The sequence below is a fragment of the Nelumbo lutea genome, chromosome 2 (assembly GCF_056320005.1).
Source record: "Nelumbo lutea isolate HS-2025 chromosome 2, American lotus-T2T, whole genome shotgun sequence".
Taxonomy (NCBI): Eukaryota; Viridiplantae; Streptophyta; class Magnoliopsida; order Proteales; family Nelumbonaceae; genus Nelumbo; species Nelumbo lutea.
Window position 1 is genome coordinate 106,037,766 of NC_142685.1, and position 17,959 is coordinate 106,055,724.

General features: G+C 37.5%; 1 protein-coding gene across 5 annotated transcripts; it reads left to right on the forward strand.

The window, feature by feature from the left end:
* Window positions 1–3,257: 3,257 nt before the first annotated feature.
* Window positions 3,258–17,949, forward strand: LOC148872537 (putative disease resistance protein RGA3). Of its 5 annotated transcripts, none has more exons than XM_088969176.1 (2): window positions 3,258–5,056; window positions 17,812–17,949. In XM_088969176.1, exons 1-2 carry the CDS (start codon window positions 3,353–3,355, stop codon window positions 17,833–17,835), a joined length of 1,728 nt encoding a protein of 575 aa, XP_088825302.1. In that variant the 5' UTR covers window positions 3,258–3,352; the 3' UTR covers window positions 17,836–17,949. The 5 variants fall into 5 exon arrangements, with proteins under 5 accessions (XP_088825302.1, XP_088825301.1, XP_088825303.1 ...); XM_088969175.1 differs by having other exon boundaries at window positions 17,809–17,946; XM_088969177.1 differs by lacking the exon at window positions 17,812–17,949 and adding an exon at window positions 13,982–14,371.
* The last annotated feature ends 10 nt before the right edge of the window (window positions 17,950–17,959 follow it).

The window sequence follows — 17,959 nt, forward strand, 5'->3', positions numbered from 1 at the left end:
TCGGAGATGGTAACCAGAGATTCTAATGTAAGCACCATGGTAAGGCAAGGGTTGGTTAGTCTTCAAAGGTTTGGAGATGGTGGCGGGAAAGAGAGAGGATGTGGGGAAGAGAATAGAGAATGGAGTTTCTTCTCTCTTAGAAATCCTAGGTCAATATTGTATTATGTTGTCCCCTGGAGAAAAAGTCTCTCCTCCTTTTATAGAGAGAAAGTTAAGGTTATCAAGGAAGAAGTTCTTTCTTGTTAGGAAAGATGATCTTTTCTTTTTGAAAAGAAAATATTTCCTTTTGTTTGAATAATAATGGATCATTATTAGAGAATTCTATCCCTTTGGATTCTCTCCGTGTGCAAGCCTATTATACTGATGTGGTGCGAGTGATGCCATTGTTTGGCAGACATACTTTCATTAAACTCACATGCATAATTTAAAAACACACGTATAACCAACATTTATTCCTGATCTATTGTGATTCCACGGTTCTATAACGGTCTCAGGTTCATGACAACTCTGCATGTTTCCGAAGTTCATCGTGAATTTGTGCACATCTTTATAGATCACCGTAGATTCGTGTGTATCTAAGCTTTATTGCAAGTTTATATATGTCTAAGGTTTATTGCAAATTCACACTATCTGATGTTTATCGTGACCCATTTCAAATATGAGTTCATCACCATCGCGGATCTGCGATGAACTTATCATAAACGTGTGATGGGTTATGGATTTATTATCGGTGTCCATATAGTGTTAGTTTGACACCTTCTATACTCTAATAGTCTTAGTAACCACTATGTACCCACAGTAGGAAAAACATAACAACATACATGTCAAACACATTTACACGGAAGCAAACCAACTTATTACTTATTACTTGGATAATAATGGCTAGGAATCGGATGGACAACATCTCTCCCCCATGCATTTGAATGCAATCAATGGGCTCCCCCCCCCCCCCCCCCAATTTTTCTAATGAGCTTGTTCTTTTCCTCCGTTTTTGTGCAAAACACACTTTAAAATGTTGCTTAAGTAGTACTAGTCTATTCTCTACCATACGCCTTTTTCTAAATAAAGTTGTATTATCAGCCTTGGTCTACACATTTATTTACCATTAGGATGTTATCAGTAATTTGTATATTTCTAATGAAAGAATATTGATTTTCAAAGATTTCATCACCAATTACTCTCGCTAGTCATCCATCGCCATGTTGGCATCCAGTGCAACCTCAGATGACCATGGGACTTTAAGTAGCATCAAGTCGGAACTTGCTCGCCAATAGGATGGATTCATGTCACATTGGAGTACCCAAGCTCAGTTGGAGACAGCTTGGTGAAGACCGAGCTACAACGCCAATTGTCACCTTAGAGGGTTTATATAGCACAAGCATCAGACGAGTTCCTTGATCTCATAATAGCTGACCTACATCACTTGCTCATTTTGTACCAAGAAGACCATTTAATACCCTTGATATGCTTGGGGGCATGCCACTCATTTAGCAGTAGTTACAAAAGTCTCCCCTGTTTCTTTGGAAAAAGGAAAGTGGTCGACTCACTGATTGTCCTCAAGTGTCCTTAAGATCCGGGGGTTGAGGACCCTTAACTGCAAGAATCTTGGAGACGGTCTAATTGCTCCCCGGAGCTTGTTTAAGGACAGTCCCTCACCCTCAAATGGTACACGCTCTATTAGCCATTAAACTCTTACTCTGCTCTTTGCTTTGTACTTTCAACTAGATCTCCTGACTCGGCACTAATTTGACGGTTGGAGCCCTCATGCCTGGGTCCACAACTCGAGCACTCTGACACCATCTCCCTTGCAGAAATAGCTTAAGCGACCTCACTCAATTCATCTTTCCAGCAAGGACAGGAGAAAATCATGCAAATCAAAAACCATAGGCACTCTCTAAAAGACTAATTGGTTTGTAGTCTTTTACTTCAAGATTGCTTTCTTTCTAAGAGATAACAACTAAAATGCTAGAGCTAATAGTCCAATTACATTGCAATATTTGTTGTACATTAAATCAAAATTCCAAGCAATCATTTTAAAGACATCAGATAGTCTAATTATTTTTCAATAGTTCATGTTACACAATATGTACTTATCATTAAAGTCTTTAACAACATTAAAGATATCACTATCACATTTTGCTTTATTATAATTCATTCACCTTCATGTTATCATAAAACATTTTCCATAGAATGCACCATTTTGCCTAAAGTTAATTCTTGGTTCATTTAAGCATATTGTTTGAGAAGCCAGACACAACCTTGGGATTTGGTGTGAATTCAAACTTGTAGAAAGAAAAGCTCTCCAAGTGAATGCCAGTGGGCCCATATATAGCAGATCTGGACTTGCTTTAATCTCATGTCACTATTCTCTTTTTCGGAGGACTATTCAGGCTAGGGTCAGAATTTTTAGGCCCAAAGTACAGTTGGGGTGGATGCCTGCTTGAAATTGATGCCAATTCATGGGCGGGCGCTACTATATAGAGTGGGGGATTTTGAAAATTTGACATTTTGAATGTTTATAGATTTGTAGTGGAAATCAACAATCTGCATTAAGCCTGTCTGTATTTCTCCATTTCTTTTTTTTTTTTTTCTAGAAATCTATTATGACCATAGTTAAAAGGCCTTTTACTTATGACTAGTAGTCATAACCCAAGTGGGGGTCTATGACAAGCCACCTTTTGGATATCTTTATCATTGGTCCCCGACTATAATATTTGGGCCCCAACAACTATAATATGTCCCTATAAGCCTATTGTATTTTTGCATGAATCCATTTTTGGTATCAAGTTCGGTAAAATCGTTGCCTATGCACTATATAATTGTTTTGAGTCTAGTAAACCAAAACACTATTTGAATGGGCTGATTTAAGTATAATTGTTTAAATTGATTTTAAACATTGTAATATGTGCCTAACACTTTGTTTTTCCTAATTTTTAATGTTTTCATCAATTACAATTATTTCCTAATTTTTAATGTTTTCCTAATATTATAATTCCAAGGAGAGGTGAATGCTGACTTGGTCCAAGTCTTTGAGTTTATTATTCTATTCCAAGTGCTTCTTTACATTATTGTCATTGCACATGGGTTTGGTTGAATGAACCATAATTAAGTCCACAACTGGCCTGTGTCTTCTTGACTTGTACCATCTCAGAAAGATGTTATTATTGGCATATTAATTTTTGCCAAAAATTTGGGTACACATAAAAGCAATGGATAAGATCAGACTCAGGCCACTTCACAATAGAAACCCAACTCACTCCCCGTGGTAAGGTGTTTTTGTTATTTGCTCTGATCAGTGAGTGGAACGTTGTGACCGCTTGCTTTAGTCTGTTTTCTCTTTGGCAAGCAAAGGATGGCAGAAGGTCTGCTTTTTGACTTTGTTGGAAACATAGTGGCGAGCTTGGCCTCCCAAGCTATTCAAGAGATTGGTCTGGCATCAAATGTCGGAAAGGATGTTGAAAAGCTCAAAAGCAAGCTATCAGCGATCAAAGTCGAGCTTCTGGATGCAGAGGAACAGCAAGCCAACGGCAAAGCCGTGAATGATTGGCTCAGGAGGCTCAAGGACGCTGTTTATGATGCCGATGACGTGGTGGATGAATTTGAAACTGAAGCTTTGCGAAGGCAAGTGGAGGTAAAAATCTTACTTTTTTCTTTCGTAATTGACGTTAAGATGGGTCATAGAATACAAGATATCACAGAGAGGCTTGATGGGTTTGCATCAGATATGTCCAGATTCCATTTTAGAGAGAGGTTACATGATACCAGGTCATTTGCCAAGAGAAAGAGGGAGCAAACCCACTCCTTCATACGTGAATCGACTGTTATCGGACGAGACCAAGATAAAAAGATGATTGTAGGGCTTTTATTAAAGGGACCCCCGGACTCCAACTTGGGTGGTGGTGATGGTGTTCATCATCATCATCATCCAGCTGATCAGAATGTGGGCATCATTCCCATAGTTGGAATTGGGGGACTGGGGAAGACCACACTTGCCCAATTGGTCTACAACGACCAGAGTGTGGCAGATCACTTCCAACTGAGAATGTGGGTGTGCGTGTCCGATGAATTTGATGTGAAATTGCTAACACAAAAAATTATAAGATGTGCCAACTCTTCAGATATAGATTGTTCCAACAAAGAAATGGAACAATTACAGGCTATGCTTCGAAAAGCTGTGGACGGGAGGAGATATCTACTGGTGCTGGACGACGTGTGGAATGAAGGCCAAAAGAATTGGGATGATCTTAAAGAATTGCTGATGGGTGGTTGCTTGGGTAGTAAAATCTTAGTGACAACCCGTAGCCAAAAGGTGGCAACAATCATGGGCTCAGTTGAAACATATCGTTTGCAGGGGTTAAGCGATGATGAATGCTGGGAGTTGTTCAGGCGACGGGCATTTCAGGCGGGACAGGAGCAAAGCCATTCAAAGCTTGTGGAGATTGGAAGGGAGATCGTCAGGAAGTGCGGAGGAGTACCACTGGCAGCAAAAACACTGGGAAGTTTGATGCGGCTTAAACTTAAAGAAAGTGAGTGGTTGTTCGTGCAAGATAATGAAATATGGAGAATAGAAAAGGAACCAATCGATGGTGGAGCTGAAGGTAACAAAATTTTACCTTCACTGAGGCTAAGCTATGATCATTTGCATTCCGAATTGAAGCAGTGCTTTGCCTATTGCGCAATATTTCCAAAGGATCATGTAATAGAAAAGGAAACCCTCATCCAATTATGGATGGCACAGGGGTTCATTGGAGGGAGTAGTAGTAGTGAGAGGAGGAGGGTGGAGGAAATAGGTGAGGAGTATTTCAACGATCTACTGTGGAGATGCATGTTTCAGGAAGCAAAAGAAGATGAAGAGGGAAACATAGTAAGTTGCAAAATGCACGTCCTCGTGCATGACCTTGCTCAATCAGTCGCAGGGGCCGAGTGTTTACGGATAGAGAAGGGAGCTCAACCACCTACTATGACTATTCCGGAAGGAGTTCGACACGTGACGCTTCTTGACCATGGAGGATATAACAGCACTAACGGCCTGTCAGGATTGAATCCTGGTAATAAGGTGCGGACTTTTCTTCTACTCTTGCCCCGTGAGATGGGATTAAGAATTAAAGAAATAGTGAATCGTAGTGCTTGCTTACGTGTGTTAGACTTACATAATACAAGTATTAAGAGCGAGGAAATAAGAAGCATAGATAAATTGAAGCACTTAAGGTACCTTGGCCTCTCTGATAATTGGTCTGTTGAGACACTCCCTACATCAATTACTAAGCTCCAAAATTTGCAGACCATGAAGCTCCGACGTTGTCGTCTTAAAAATTTGCCAAAAGATATTGGGAATATGAAGAGCCTAAGGTACCTTGACCTCTCTAATAATCCGCATATTGAGACACTCCCTACATCAATTACTAAGCTCCAAAATTTGCAGACCATGAAACTTAAAAATTGTGGTGGTATTGAAAAATTGCCAGCAAATATTGGAAATATGAAGAGCCTAAGGCATGTTGACCTCCTGGATCTACTCACCATACTAATTGTATGTGAAATGTTAGGTTGTATGTAAACCATATTATACATAATACTTCCAACCGCATTGGAGTAGGGGACATGTGACATATTTTTCTTCTTCATCTATCTGTGGTGACAAGTTTGTTGAAAGTCTGAAGTGGGCTGCAATATAAGTAGTTACTGGTTTAGCATCTTTCATGCCAAAGCACTCTAAGACCTTTTCAACATGGTTCTATTGTGTCAAATACAGTTTTCCTACTTTTCGGTCCCTCTAAATCTCCATGCCAAGAATTTTCTTTGCTGCACCCAAATCTTTCATTTCAAACTCACCACTCAACTATGTTTTTGATCGGTTGATCTTAGATATTTCTCTTGCTGCAATAAGCATATCATCAACATAAAGCAACAAGTAAACAAAAGAATCATTACAAGTTTCCTGAAATAAACACAACTATCATAGTTGCATCTAGAATACCCAAGAGCCACCATAAAAGAGTCAAATCTTCCATACCAAGTAAACAAAAGAACCATCTACAAGTTTTCTGAAATAAATACAACTATCATACTTGCATCTAGAATACCCAAAAGCCACCATAAAATATTCAAATCTTCTATACCATTGTCTACGAAACTGTTTTAAGTCATATAGAGTTTTTTTTTAACAAACAAACATGGTCTTCCTTCTCTTCAACAACAAAACCATTGGGTTGGTGCATATAAATCTGTTCATCAAGTTCTCCATGCAAAAATTAGTTTTAACATCTAATTGTTTTAATTCCAAATTATGCATGGCAACCAAAGCAAGAAAAACATAAATGGAACTATGTCTAACAACTGGTGAGAAAACATCATTAAAATCAACACCTTGTACCTGACTGTAACATTTTGCAACCAATCGTGCCTTATATCTAGCATCCTCCACACCTAGAGTCCCTTCTTTTTTTTTGAAAATGCATTTGCATCCAACAAAGCTCTTTCCTTTAGGTGGTCTTACCAACTCCTAAGTCAGGTTTTTATGTAAGGATTCAATCTCTTCATGCATATCTGTCAACCACTTAGCAGAATTAACAGAAGAGATAGATTTTGTATAAGTATTGGGTTCTATAACATCGACATTCTTTGCAACTAACAATGCATAGGCAACCAGATCAGCTTAACCATATCTCTAAGGTGGTGTAATCTCTCTCCTTGTTATGCCTGTAGCAATAGAATACTGCTCCTCCTCTTCTTCCTCTTGTATATGTTCTTCTATTTGAAGACTCCTTTCTTGGGTGAAGCATAGTAGATTAATCAAAAGTAACATCTCTGCTAACTATGAACTTTGGTGATTTAGGATCAAGTATTTTCAAATTTGCCTTTATTAACAATGCATAGGCTCAAACTTGCCTTTATTAACATGTGCATATGCTGGACAATCAAATATTTTCAAATTTGAATAATTAGTAGGGTTGCCAAACCATACATTTTCTAGAGTCTTACATTCAATGGTTGTAGATGGAGATCGATTTACCAGGTGATAAGCCATATTAATTACTTCCGCCCAAAAATCCTTTCAGATACCAGCATTTGACAACATGCACCTTGCTCTCTCTAGTAGAGTTCTATTCATACATTCTACAACTCAATTCTGCAGTGGTGTTTTAACAACAGTACGATGCCTTACAATGCCTTCATTTTTGAAAAACTCATTAAACTCATTTTCACAAAACTCTAAACCATTATCTGTTCTCAACCGCTTGACCTGTTTTTCTATTTGCTTTTCAAGCAAAGTTTTCCACTATTTAAAAGTCACAAATACATCATTCTTATGCTTCAGAAAATAAACCCATACCTTCCTGGAGTAGTCATCGATGATGGTAAGAAGATATTGAGCACCACCTTTTGATGGAATTTGTGAAGGTCCTCACAGATCTGTGAACATAATCCAAAGTTCCCTTTGTCTTATAAATGGCTGCATTGAAATTGGTTCTTTTTTATTTCCCAAAAACATAATGTTCATAGAAGTCAAGGTTTCCTGCACTTTGGCCACAAAGAAGGCCTCTCCCACCTAACATAGTAAGTCTCTTTCACTCATATATCCAAGCCTCATGTGCCATAACTTGGTGGTGTCAGACTCAATAATGATGATGTAGAAATTACAACTAAACTTGTGATAGTAGTACCTTGTAACACATATAGACTTCCTATCCTCATGCCTTTCATCACAACAAGAACACCCTTACTAATTTTCAAAACTCCACATTCAGTTGAATATTTACAACCTTTAACATCTAGAGTGCCAAAAGAGATGAGATTTTTCTTTAAGTATAGTACACGTTGTATATTTGTTAATGTTCTCACAACATCATCATGCATTCTAGTTCGAATTGTTCATTTTCCCACAATTTTATAGGAGGCATTATTACCCATCAATACAACTCCACCATTAATAGAATCATAGGTAGAGAACTAGTCCCTATTGGGACACATGTGATAGGAACAATCCGAATCCAGAATTCGTTCATCCTTGGATCTGGTTTTATCATCTATCACTAAGAAAACATCCACATTCTCATTCTCAGCCACACTAGCCTCTATAGAGTTATTCTTTTTCTTTTCCACATTCTGATTTTTATTTTCCAACTTATAACATTCTGACTTAATGTGCCCTTTCTTGTGACAATAGTTACAGGGCAAGTTCTTATGTCTAGATTTTGACCTAGACTTTGATTTACCATTTGAGCCATTATCCTTAGACCTCCCTCTTGCAAACAATCCTGAGTCTTGACTACCACTCCAATTCAATGTAAAGTTGTTATCAATCACATCTTTAAAGAGTAATGCCTTTTTAACATCCTCTGTACTAATGGTGTCTCTTCCATAAATGAGAAACTCTCTAAAAGACTTATATGAGGGTGGTAAGCAACAGAGTAACCAAAAGGCTTTGTCTTCATCTTCAAGCTTAACATCAATATTTTGCAGGTCCATGATGATAGAGTTAAATTCATCAATATTAGATTTTATGGGTGTACCTTCAACCATCCGAAATAGGAACAATCATTGCTTCAAGTAAAGCTTACTAGTAAGATATTTTGACAAGTATAGAGACTCCAACTGTCGCCACAAACCCACAGTGGTCTTTTCATGAACGACTTCTTGCAAAAATTCATTTGATACCAGTAACTAAGTCGTAATTAGGGCTTTAAAATCTAACTCCTCCCATTCTCCATCACTTATAGTTACAGGTTTCTTCTCCTTCCCATACAGAGCTTTGTGTAGTCCATATTGACCCAAAATGGCACGTATCATGACTTGCCAAATACTGAAATTGATGCTACCATCGAACTTCTCAATATCAAACTTCATTGATGACATTATAAGTGTCAAATGAAAAATAGGGCTCTAATACCAGTTTGTTGCAAAGAAACCCAAGAAAACAGATTTGAAATGGCACTCAAATGAAAATAAATTAGAGATAAAGAGAAAGCAAACACAGAGAACACACAAACTTACGTAGTTCAGCTTATAGCCTACGTCTACGGGTGAAAGAGGAATAGAAATCCACTATGTAGTAGGTAATGGAGAAGAAATACTGAGTTGTGCTCTCACAAAAAACCCTAAGCCCCAAAATACACCCAATATCACTCAAGATTCCACCTTCTGTATACAAGAGAGAAAACCCCCGAAAAATACATGACTCTTCGTATTCGATTCAGACCTATAAGATAAATATGGGTTAGGTCCATACCACCGTAATGGCTGTGCCCCTGCACCCCCAATAGTGATTTGTGATGGGCTACAGGCTTACTCATCCACCATAAACCACTATGAAATTTTACCTTCGGGTTTTTTCCAACTTAATTCAAAGAAGATTCATGAACCGAGTCGCCACAAAGAATTCAAGGCACAAACATAAAATATCATATATATGCATTTTAAATGTATATGGTTACTTTTGATGCTAGTTTAGTTAATGAAAATTGCTTAAAGAATTTCTATTATTTGATTTTAGAACACGGATACAATAAGAAAACAACTAGACAAATTGATGTCTACAGATTCGGCCTCATGTTATTAGAGCTTATTACTGGTAAACAAACTAAGTATCTGGAGTCTATAGACTTGGTTAATGTTGTAAGTGAAGTGGGAGCAATGAAGTGTTCTATGTGTTTTATATCAAGATCTCCAAGTCATCCCAATAGGAGATATTCGATGCTCTTGTAGTTTCCCTTTATTGCACTTTTATCATGTTAGAGAAACAACCAACAATGTTTGAACCTTGAAGTTATTCCATTACTTCAGTCCTTGGACTCTAGGACCTACATTCTAAGTTCATTTTTCAGTCATAGCAAATTCTTCACCTTAGACGAGCATTTAGACCCAACCAGAACTTGAATAAATAGTAAAATAATCCTTTAAGGCTATGTTTGGTTTGAAGGAAAAAGTAGGGAAAATAAAGGAAAGGTAGGGAAACCTAAAATCGATTTGTGAAGGTTTCCCTAACTTTCCTTTCCTTTCACTACTTTTTCCTTCAAACTAAACATAGCTTTAAGGTTTCCCCTCTGCCTTTGTAAATTTAACTCTAGTTTGCACTTTTTATTTTCAAGTTTTTTGTTTTTGGACATGGTTTCTTTTGTAATTAATACCAGAATTTCCTTTTGGATTTTGATGAATATAGTTATATTCACCATATTGATGCTAATCATTAAGCACCACTTCTGAACTGCTTCTTGTTATCAATTATAATATGGATGCAGGATCTTCTTGAAGAAAAAGAAATAAAGAGTCATTTAAAGAAATAGTTAAATGGGGTCAATACCGCAGTTCCTGTATGGATCATAGTTAATTGCAATACAATCTTTACATTAGTAATGCAAGACATGAAATCGATTTCAAAATTGTCGTTTGTTAATCAATTTTAAAACGGAGAAGTACGGATACATTGATGCAGAATTCTGAATTCCACCCACCCTAATACTAGCCCTCTCCTCCCTATAAACCACATCCTGCCCGTGAATTTGGCATCAATTCATGGTTAGGATGCATTTGGGGCTATAAAATTCTGTTCTACATTTGAGAAAACATTACATTTACTATTTTTGTTCTAATCATCATTAAATTGCCCTAATTTCACAATTAAGATGAAAAAAATTTAATTCATGTATTCTTATGTCAAGATCCTTCATCGTAACTTAAATGTTTTAAAGTGTTTTCTATTTAAACACAACCTATGCATTCATTTTTCAAATTTGGCCACAATACAACACATGAACAATCTTAAAACCTGAATGATTCTTACATTCACTGATCTACTAAAACTATTATCATGAAAAACCCTAAAGCATGCAGGGTCACCAACATTCTACAACCACTTGTCACTATTCAATCAACATCAATCCACTGTTGAACTATAAAATAAAAAATTCTTGTAATTTTTCAGTGTTAAGAGGAGCCATGGAAATCTGCTCCAAATCCAGTGGAATTTGTCATTCAATCATTAACCAAAAAAGGCATGAAACATTTGGACATGAGTAAAAATTGACTATATTTCTACCTCGTTGATTGTTTGAAAAAATTAAATCACTAGAGGGGGAATATGACTGAAAAGGGAAATTTTAGATGGTGATTGACAATGGAAGTGGACCTTTCTTGGTGAGACATGGGATAGAATCCTAAATCATAGATGAATTCCTTAAAAACATTTTTCTATTTTTGTAGAAAGTGATTCCTTTTAAACTTTTTTTATTCATATTCATGAAGCTAAACAACAAGAGGCAGCCCATTGCCCATCCCTAATTTAATCCCAAATCCCTCCAATACACCAATCAGAGACCTTATCAAAACAGTGCACCTTGATAAAGGAATGAGAGATCCATCATATGGATGGCCAAACCCTACGGGAAGTTTGGGCGAAATTTCAAAAATTTCCTCTCCCCTCATCTGGGACCCACATTCCCTATTTTAGAAAATCTGCATTTTCAATGATCAATCTTGAACCATAAATCGAACCAGATCTGAAACCAGAAATAGGAGAGGAATCTACTTGATACGGAGAAACAATATCTCCCAACGAAGGTGTTCACGCCCAAAGAAAGACCGCAAAGACTATTCCCACTGAAGATGACACAGTGAATGGTGGAGCAGAATCAGCAGTGTTCATCCAATGAATCAAAATCTTCACCAAGAATTCATTGGAGACAGTGAGCACGACTTCAGATCAGCCTTTCTCCAAAGGCTGATATCAAGACTCTTCTTGATCGCTCCTACAGAACTAGAGAATGAACTGGTAGTATAGCGACAACAGGAAGAGAATGTAGGGAGAAGGCGCAGTCGCACTGTATTCAACTTCTCTCTATGCTCTGAGATCTTGTATCTCTGGAAGGCTGGAGTGTGTTGGATGATCTGAATGGTTCGCTCCTTCCTCCTTTTATAGGCTTAAAGAGATCAACTCATAATCTCATTAGGAGTTTCCTGATTCAAATCCTTATTTGAATCTGAACTTTCTTTAAGTGATAAGGATAGACCCTTATCTTATCTGCAGATTAGATAAACTCTCTCCTAATCTCATTAGGAGGTTTCTAGATCTAAATCTTATTTAGATCTAGACTCTCTGAGTGGATAGGGATAAGACTCTATCATATCTGCTAATCAAATCCCAGATCCACCCCTTATTTAACTGATCATATCAGCCCAGTTCGAAATGGGCTTTAGGCCCATGAAGTCTTAGTGCTCAGTATGCTTCCAAATTGTTGCCCAGTTGGATTTCTTTGTATGATGTAGGACCCAAACATTGAATTACACATCAGCCACATGGGTTGAGCCCAGCCTCTGTTACAAGGCCTGGCCGAATACACTGTTATGGACAGTACACCCCTTGAACCCATCACATGGGCTCCTAATGGGCCCAACACTTACACTAAGTGGTCCCTGGGCCAATCCACCCTATAAAAACCAAAGGACTGTGGGTAGATGCAAGATTAGTCCATCAGGTATTACCCTCAATGGTTTTACACTTAACCTCTTAGCCCATAATGATCAAACACTACCCAAAAAGAGAGGACCTCTCCCTCGGCTGCAAGGAACAGTGCTGCAATCTCTACTCACATGGATCCCGAGAATTAAAACCTTTTGCAAACATTTTGAAACCATAATATATATATGTATATCCGTATATAAATATATTTTGCAAATCAAATTTCAACGATTGAAATCGGCTGTCGGCAGTCATAGTTTCTATTAGAGAGAGTGCATTCCCAATCATTACCTTTGTCCAACAAAAGGGCTGATCTTGTCACTATGATCACCCACTCATATGAATTCTCAGACTGTCCCAATATACCTAGGTTTTGACCCCCTCTAAGGATCCCACTGATTGGCATATCAAAGATAACCCAATCCGACACCTAGTGCAGTATCATAATCGAGTCTCGGGGTTAGGTGTAACTTTCTAGTTTTGCCCAACAATCTCCAAGGTCCAGGGAAATACTGGAAATCTGATCTGGTTCAAGGTTTCAAGTAAACCTACACTATATGTGCCTCGAGTCTCACCCTGACAGCTAAGATAGGCCACCCCAACATTTGGCAGCACACCAGTATCAGCCTTGGCAGGATAAATCTCCCCAGACTTATCCTACGGTTGTGAATATTCTAAACTAACACGAGTCTCATAAATGTCCAGTTTAAGGGTATTACACAGAAACACACAAGAATATGAATCAAATATGTACTTTATTCATTTACAATAAATGTCATAATGTACATCATTCTGATTGGAGCTAAGGGCACACAACAGAATGTGCTTTTTTGGAAAGGAATCTTCTATAAGCAATCGTTTACCTTTACCATAACTCACACAATTATGGTCTAATATCTTCACATCTAACCTTGGCCTAGGAATCATAGTTGGAGTTAAAGATGTGGCCTTGGTCCAATTCACAACCCAAATTTAAAAATGAAAAGAAATTGCACAAAGTAAAGGAGATCGTACAACATTTTGAAAGGATATCAAAACAAATGATAAATCAAATTGGAAGCCCATTTAGTCAGGGAGTTGATAGAAGGAAGAGAAAAATACTCTTATGAATGTCAGGATTTAAACAAATACCATTAGTGGAAAAGTATTTAGGAGCCAAACTAAAATTTTGGAAAACCAAACATGTTAAAGCAATTGGAAGCTATCTAAAAAATTGAAAATAGATTGACATCTAGGAGAACAAAACTTTTATCACAAGAGGAAGAAATACTATGATAAAAGTATTGATAAGCTCTACCAACGTAAACCATGGGTGCTACAATTATACCATCAAGTGTTTTACAAAAAATGGAAAAAATCCAAAAGGATTTTAGTGGAATGGAAACCCAACAAAGAAGAGTACACACACTATATCCTAGGATGTGTTCTGTAGACCATAAAAAGAAGGTGGATTGTGTTTTTGTAGTATGCATGACTGATGGAGGCCCATCCCAAGGCCCATCTCACCATAGGGGTGGTTGATCTTAGGATAAGGATAAGGCTAACTAAGATCCAAGAATTCAAGATAAGCAAGGGATCCAAGAAATCAAGATAAGCAAGAACTCAAGACTCCCAAGACTATCAAGATTAGCAAGATCTAGCAAGACTCCAAGCATCATCAAGATTTCCAAAGACTTCCTAGATTCATGCATAGAAGACTACCAGGGAGATCGGACGGTGGAGGGTCAAGTTCAAGGAAATTTGATCTTACCAAGACAGCTCAAGATGGCCTATCAAGATCAAGATCAAGATCAAGAAAGCCCAAGATCCATGCAGATTAGATCTATCCTAACCCTCTTTCCTAATTACATTACAACTTCCAAGATGTATTATAAATATTGATAATTTTCAGTTAATAGACACTTCATCTTTTCAGAATTTCTTCAAGCTCTCTTCTTTGAGTTTCGCCACTTTTTCTCTCTCCTAGAGAAATCGGTGTTATTCGCTAGGAACCACCTTTTCACCACCTAACTTGGTACTAACTTGACGGTTGGAGCCCTCACGCCTGAGTCCACAATTCGGGCACTCTGACACCATCTCCCTTATAGAAATAGCTTAAGCGACCTCACCCAACTCATCTTTCCAACAAGGACAAGAGCAAATCAATCAAATCAAAAACCATAGGCACTCTCTAAAAGACTAATTGGTTTGTAGTCTTTTACTTCAAGATTGCTCTCTTTCTAAGGGATAACATCTAAAATGTTAGAGCTAATATTCCAATTACATTGCAAAATTTGTTGTAAATTAAATCAAAATTTCAACTAATCATATTAAAGACATCACATAATCTAATTATTTTTCAATGATTCATATTGCACAAAATGCACTTATCATCAAACTCTTTAACAACACTAAAGATATCAATGTCACATTTTGCTTTATTATAATTCATTCACCTTCATGTTATCTTACAACAATTTCCATAGAATGCACCATTTTGCCTAAAGTTAATTCTTAGTTCATTTAGGCATATTGTTTCAGAAGCTTGACACAACCTTGGGATTTGGTGTGAATTCAAACTTGTAGAAAGGCAGTCTCTCCAAGTGAATGCCAGTGGGCCCATATATAGCAGATCTAGACTTGCTTTAATCTCATGTCACTATTCTCTTTTTCGGAGAATGACTGTTCAACCTAGGGTCAGAATTTTTAGGCTCAAAGTATAGTTGGGGTGGATGCCAGCTCAGAATTGATGCCAATTCACGGGCAGACACTAGTGTATAGAAGGGGGGATTTTGACATTTTGACATTTTTGAATATTTATAGGTCTGTAGTGGAAATCAGAAATCTGCATTAAGCATGTCTGTACTTCTCCATTTCTTTTGTTTTAGTAGAAATCTATTATGACCACAATTAAAAGGCCTTTTATTTATGACTAGTAGTTGTAACCCAACTGGGGGTCTATGACAAGCCATCTTTTGGATAGCTAAGGATAAAAAATATTAGTCTCTCTTATTTGTGCCCCAACTATAATATGTCCCTATAACCCTATCCTTGAAATATATTACATATAACAAGACGGGAAGGCCCAAACCCATTCCTGTGCCTCAACTTAGGAATTTATTTGGGTTTAAAAGGCTTGACCCCGCTGGTGTTATAATGGCCCTTATCTAAAAGGCTTGACCCCACTTGTATTATAGTGGCCCTTATCTAAATAAATTTGTATTATCAGCCTTGGTCTACACATTTGTTTACCATTAGGATGCTATCAATAATTTGTATATTTCTAATGAAAGAATATTGGTTTTCAAAGATTTCATCACCAATTACTCTTTAATTCTGTCTACTAAAACTAATGATGGATAAAAGTGGCTCACTAGTCACCCATCGCCACGTTGGCATCCAGTGCAACCTCGGATCACCTTGGGACTTTAAGTAGCATCAGGTTGGAACTTGCTCGCCAACAAGAAGGATTCATGTCACATTGGAGTACCGGAGCTTAGTTGGAGACAGCTCGGTGAAGACCGAGCTACAACATCAATTGTCACCTTAGAGCATATATACAACACAAGCATCTGACAAGTTCCTCGATCTCATAATATCTGACCTACAGTACTCACTCATTTTGTACCAAGTAGACCACTTAATACCTTTGATATGCTTGGGGGCACGCCACTCATTTAGCAGCACTTACAAAAGTCTCCCCTGTTTCTTTGGAAAAAGGAAAGTGGTCGACTCTGTGACTGTCCTCAAGTGTCCCTAAGATCCGGGGGTTGAGGACCGTTCACTCCAAGAATCTTGGAGATGTTCTAATTGCTCCCCAGAGCTTGCTTAAGGGCAGTCCCTCACCCTCAAATGGTACACGCTCTTTTAGCCATTAAACTCTTACTCTACTCTTTGCTTTCTACTTTCAACTAGATCTCCTAACTCGACACTAACTTGACGGTTGGGCCCTCAAGCCTGGGTCCACAACCTGGGCACTCTAACACCATCTCCCTTGTAGAAATAGCTTAAGCGACTTCACCCAGCTCATCTTTCCAGTAATGACAAGAGCAAATCGAGGAAATCAAAAACCATAGGCACCCTCTAAAAGACTAATTGGTTTGTAGTCTTTTACTTCAAAGTTGCTCTCTTTCTAAGGGATAACAGCTAAAATGTTTGAACTAATATTCCAATTACATTGCAATATTTGTTGTATATTAAATCAAATTTCCAAACAATCATATTAAAGTCATCACATAATCTAATTATTCTTCAATAGTTCATGTTACAGTACATATCATTAAAGTCTTTAACAACATTAAAGATATCACTCTCACATTTCGCTTTATCATAATTCATTCACCTTCATGTTATCTTACAACATTCTCCATAGAATGTACCATTTTGCCTAAAGTTAATTCTTGGTTTATTTAGGCATTGTGTTTGAGAAGCTAGACACAATATTGGGATTTGGTGTAAATTCAAACTTGTAGAAAGGCAAGTTCTCCAAGTGAATGCTAGTGGGCCCATATATTCTCTTTTTCAGAGAATGACTATTCAGCACAGGGTCAGAATTTTTAAGCCCAAAATACAGTTGGGGTGGGTGCCAGCTCGGAATTAATGCTAATTCACAGACAGGTATTAATGTATAGAATAGGGGTTTTTGACATTTTGTCATTTTGAATACGTATAGGTCTGTAATGGAAATCAGAAATCTGCATTAGGCCTGTCCGTACTTTTTAGAAATCTATTATGACCACAGTTAAAATGTATTTTACTTATGATTAACAGTCATAACACAACTGGGGGTCTATGGCAAGCCATCTTTTGGATATCTAAGGATAAAAAATATTGGTCCCTCTTATTTGGGCCCCAACTATAATATGTCCCTATAACCCTACCCTTGAAATATATTACATATAACAAGACGGGAAGGCCCGAACCCACTCCTTGGCCTCAAGTTAGGAATTTATTTGGGATTAAAAGGCTTGACCTCACTGGTGTTATAGTGGCCCTTTTCTTTATAACTTAGTCCGGTCAGCATTAATGGGTTCCATTACTGTTGTATTTTTTCATGAATCCATTCTTGATATCAAGTGTGGTAAAATCGTTGCAACTATATAATTGTGTTGAGTCTAGTAAACCAAAATCCTATTTGAATGGACCGATTTAAGTTTAATTGTTTAAATTGATTTTAACCTTATTTTGAAAAATTGGGCATTTGCTATGTAGTGTATAATGGCACTAATGACACTAGTTTTCGTATATTAAACAATAATAGACAATCGTAATATGTGCCTTAGACTTTGTTTTCCCTAATTAATTTTTAATGTTTACATCAACTACAAATATTTCCTAATTTTTAATGTTTTCCTTACATTATAATTGCATTCCAGCAGCCTGAAAAGCAAAGAAAAGACTAGAGACTAAATCTGAGGCCACAAAGTCCTCCCCAATGCTGTGTTTGTGCAAAATTCAAAGATGCTGAAACTGTCGGCAGCGTCATCATCTCAGCTCTCCAAGTCTTTGAGTTTATTATTCTATTCC

Bases quoted from the DNA above. Each gene is read 5' to 3' on its own strand.
- LOC148872537 (XM_088969174.1), top strand. From the start codon at position 3,353: ATGGCAGAAGGTCTGCTTTTTGACTTTGTTGGAAACATAGTGGCGAGC. The intron at 5,057-10,238 runs GTGCGGACTTTT...ATATGGATGCAG, and splicing joins GATTGAATCCTGGTAATAAG to GATCTTCTTGAAGAAAAAGA.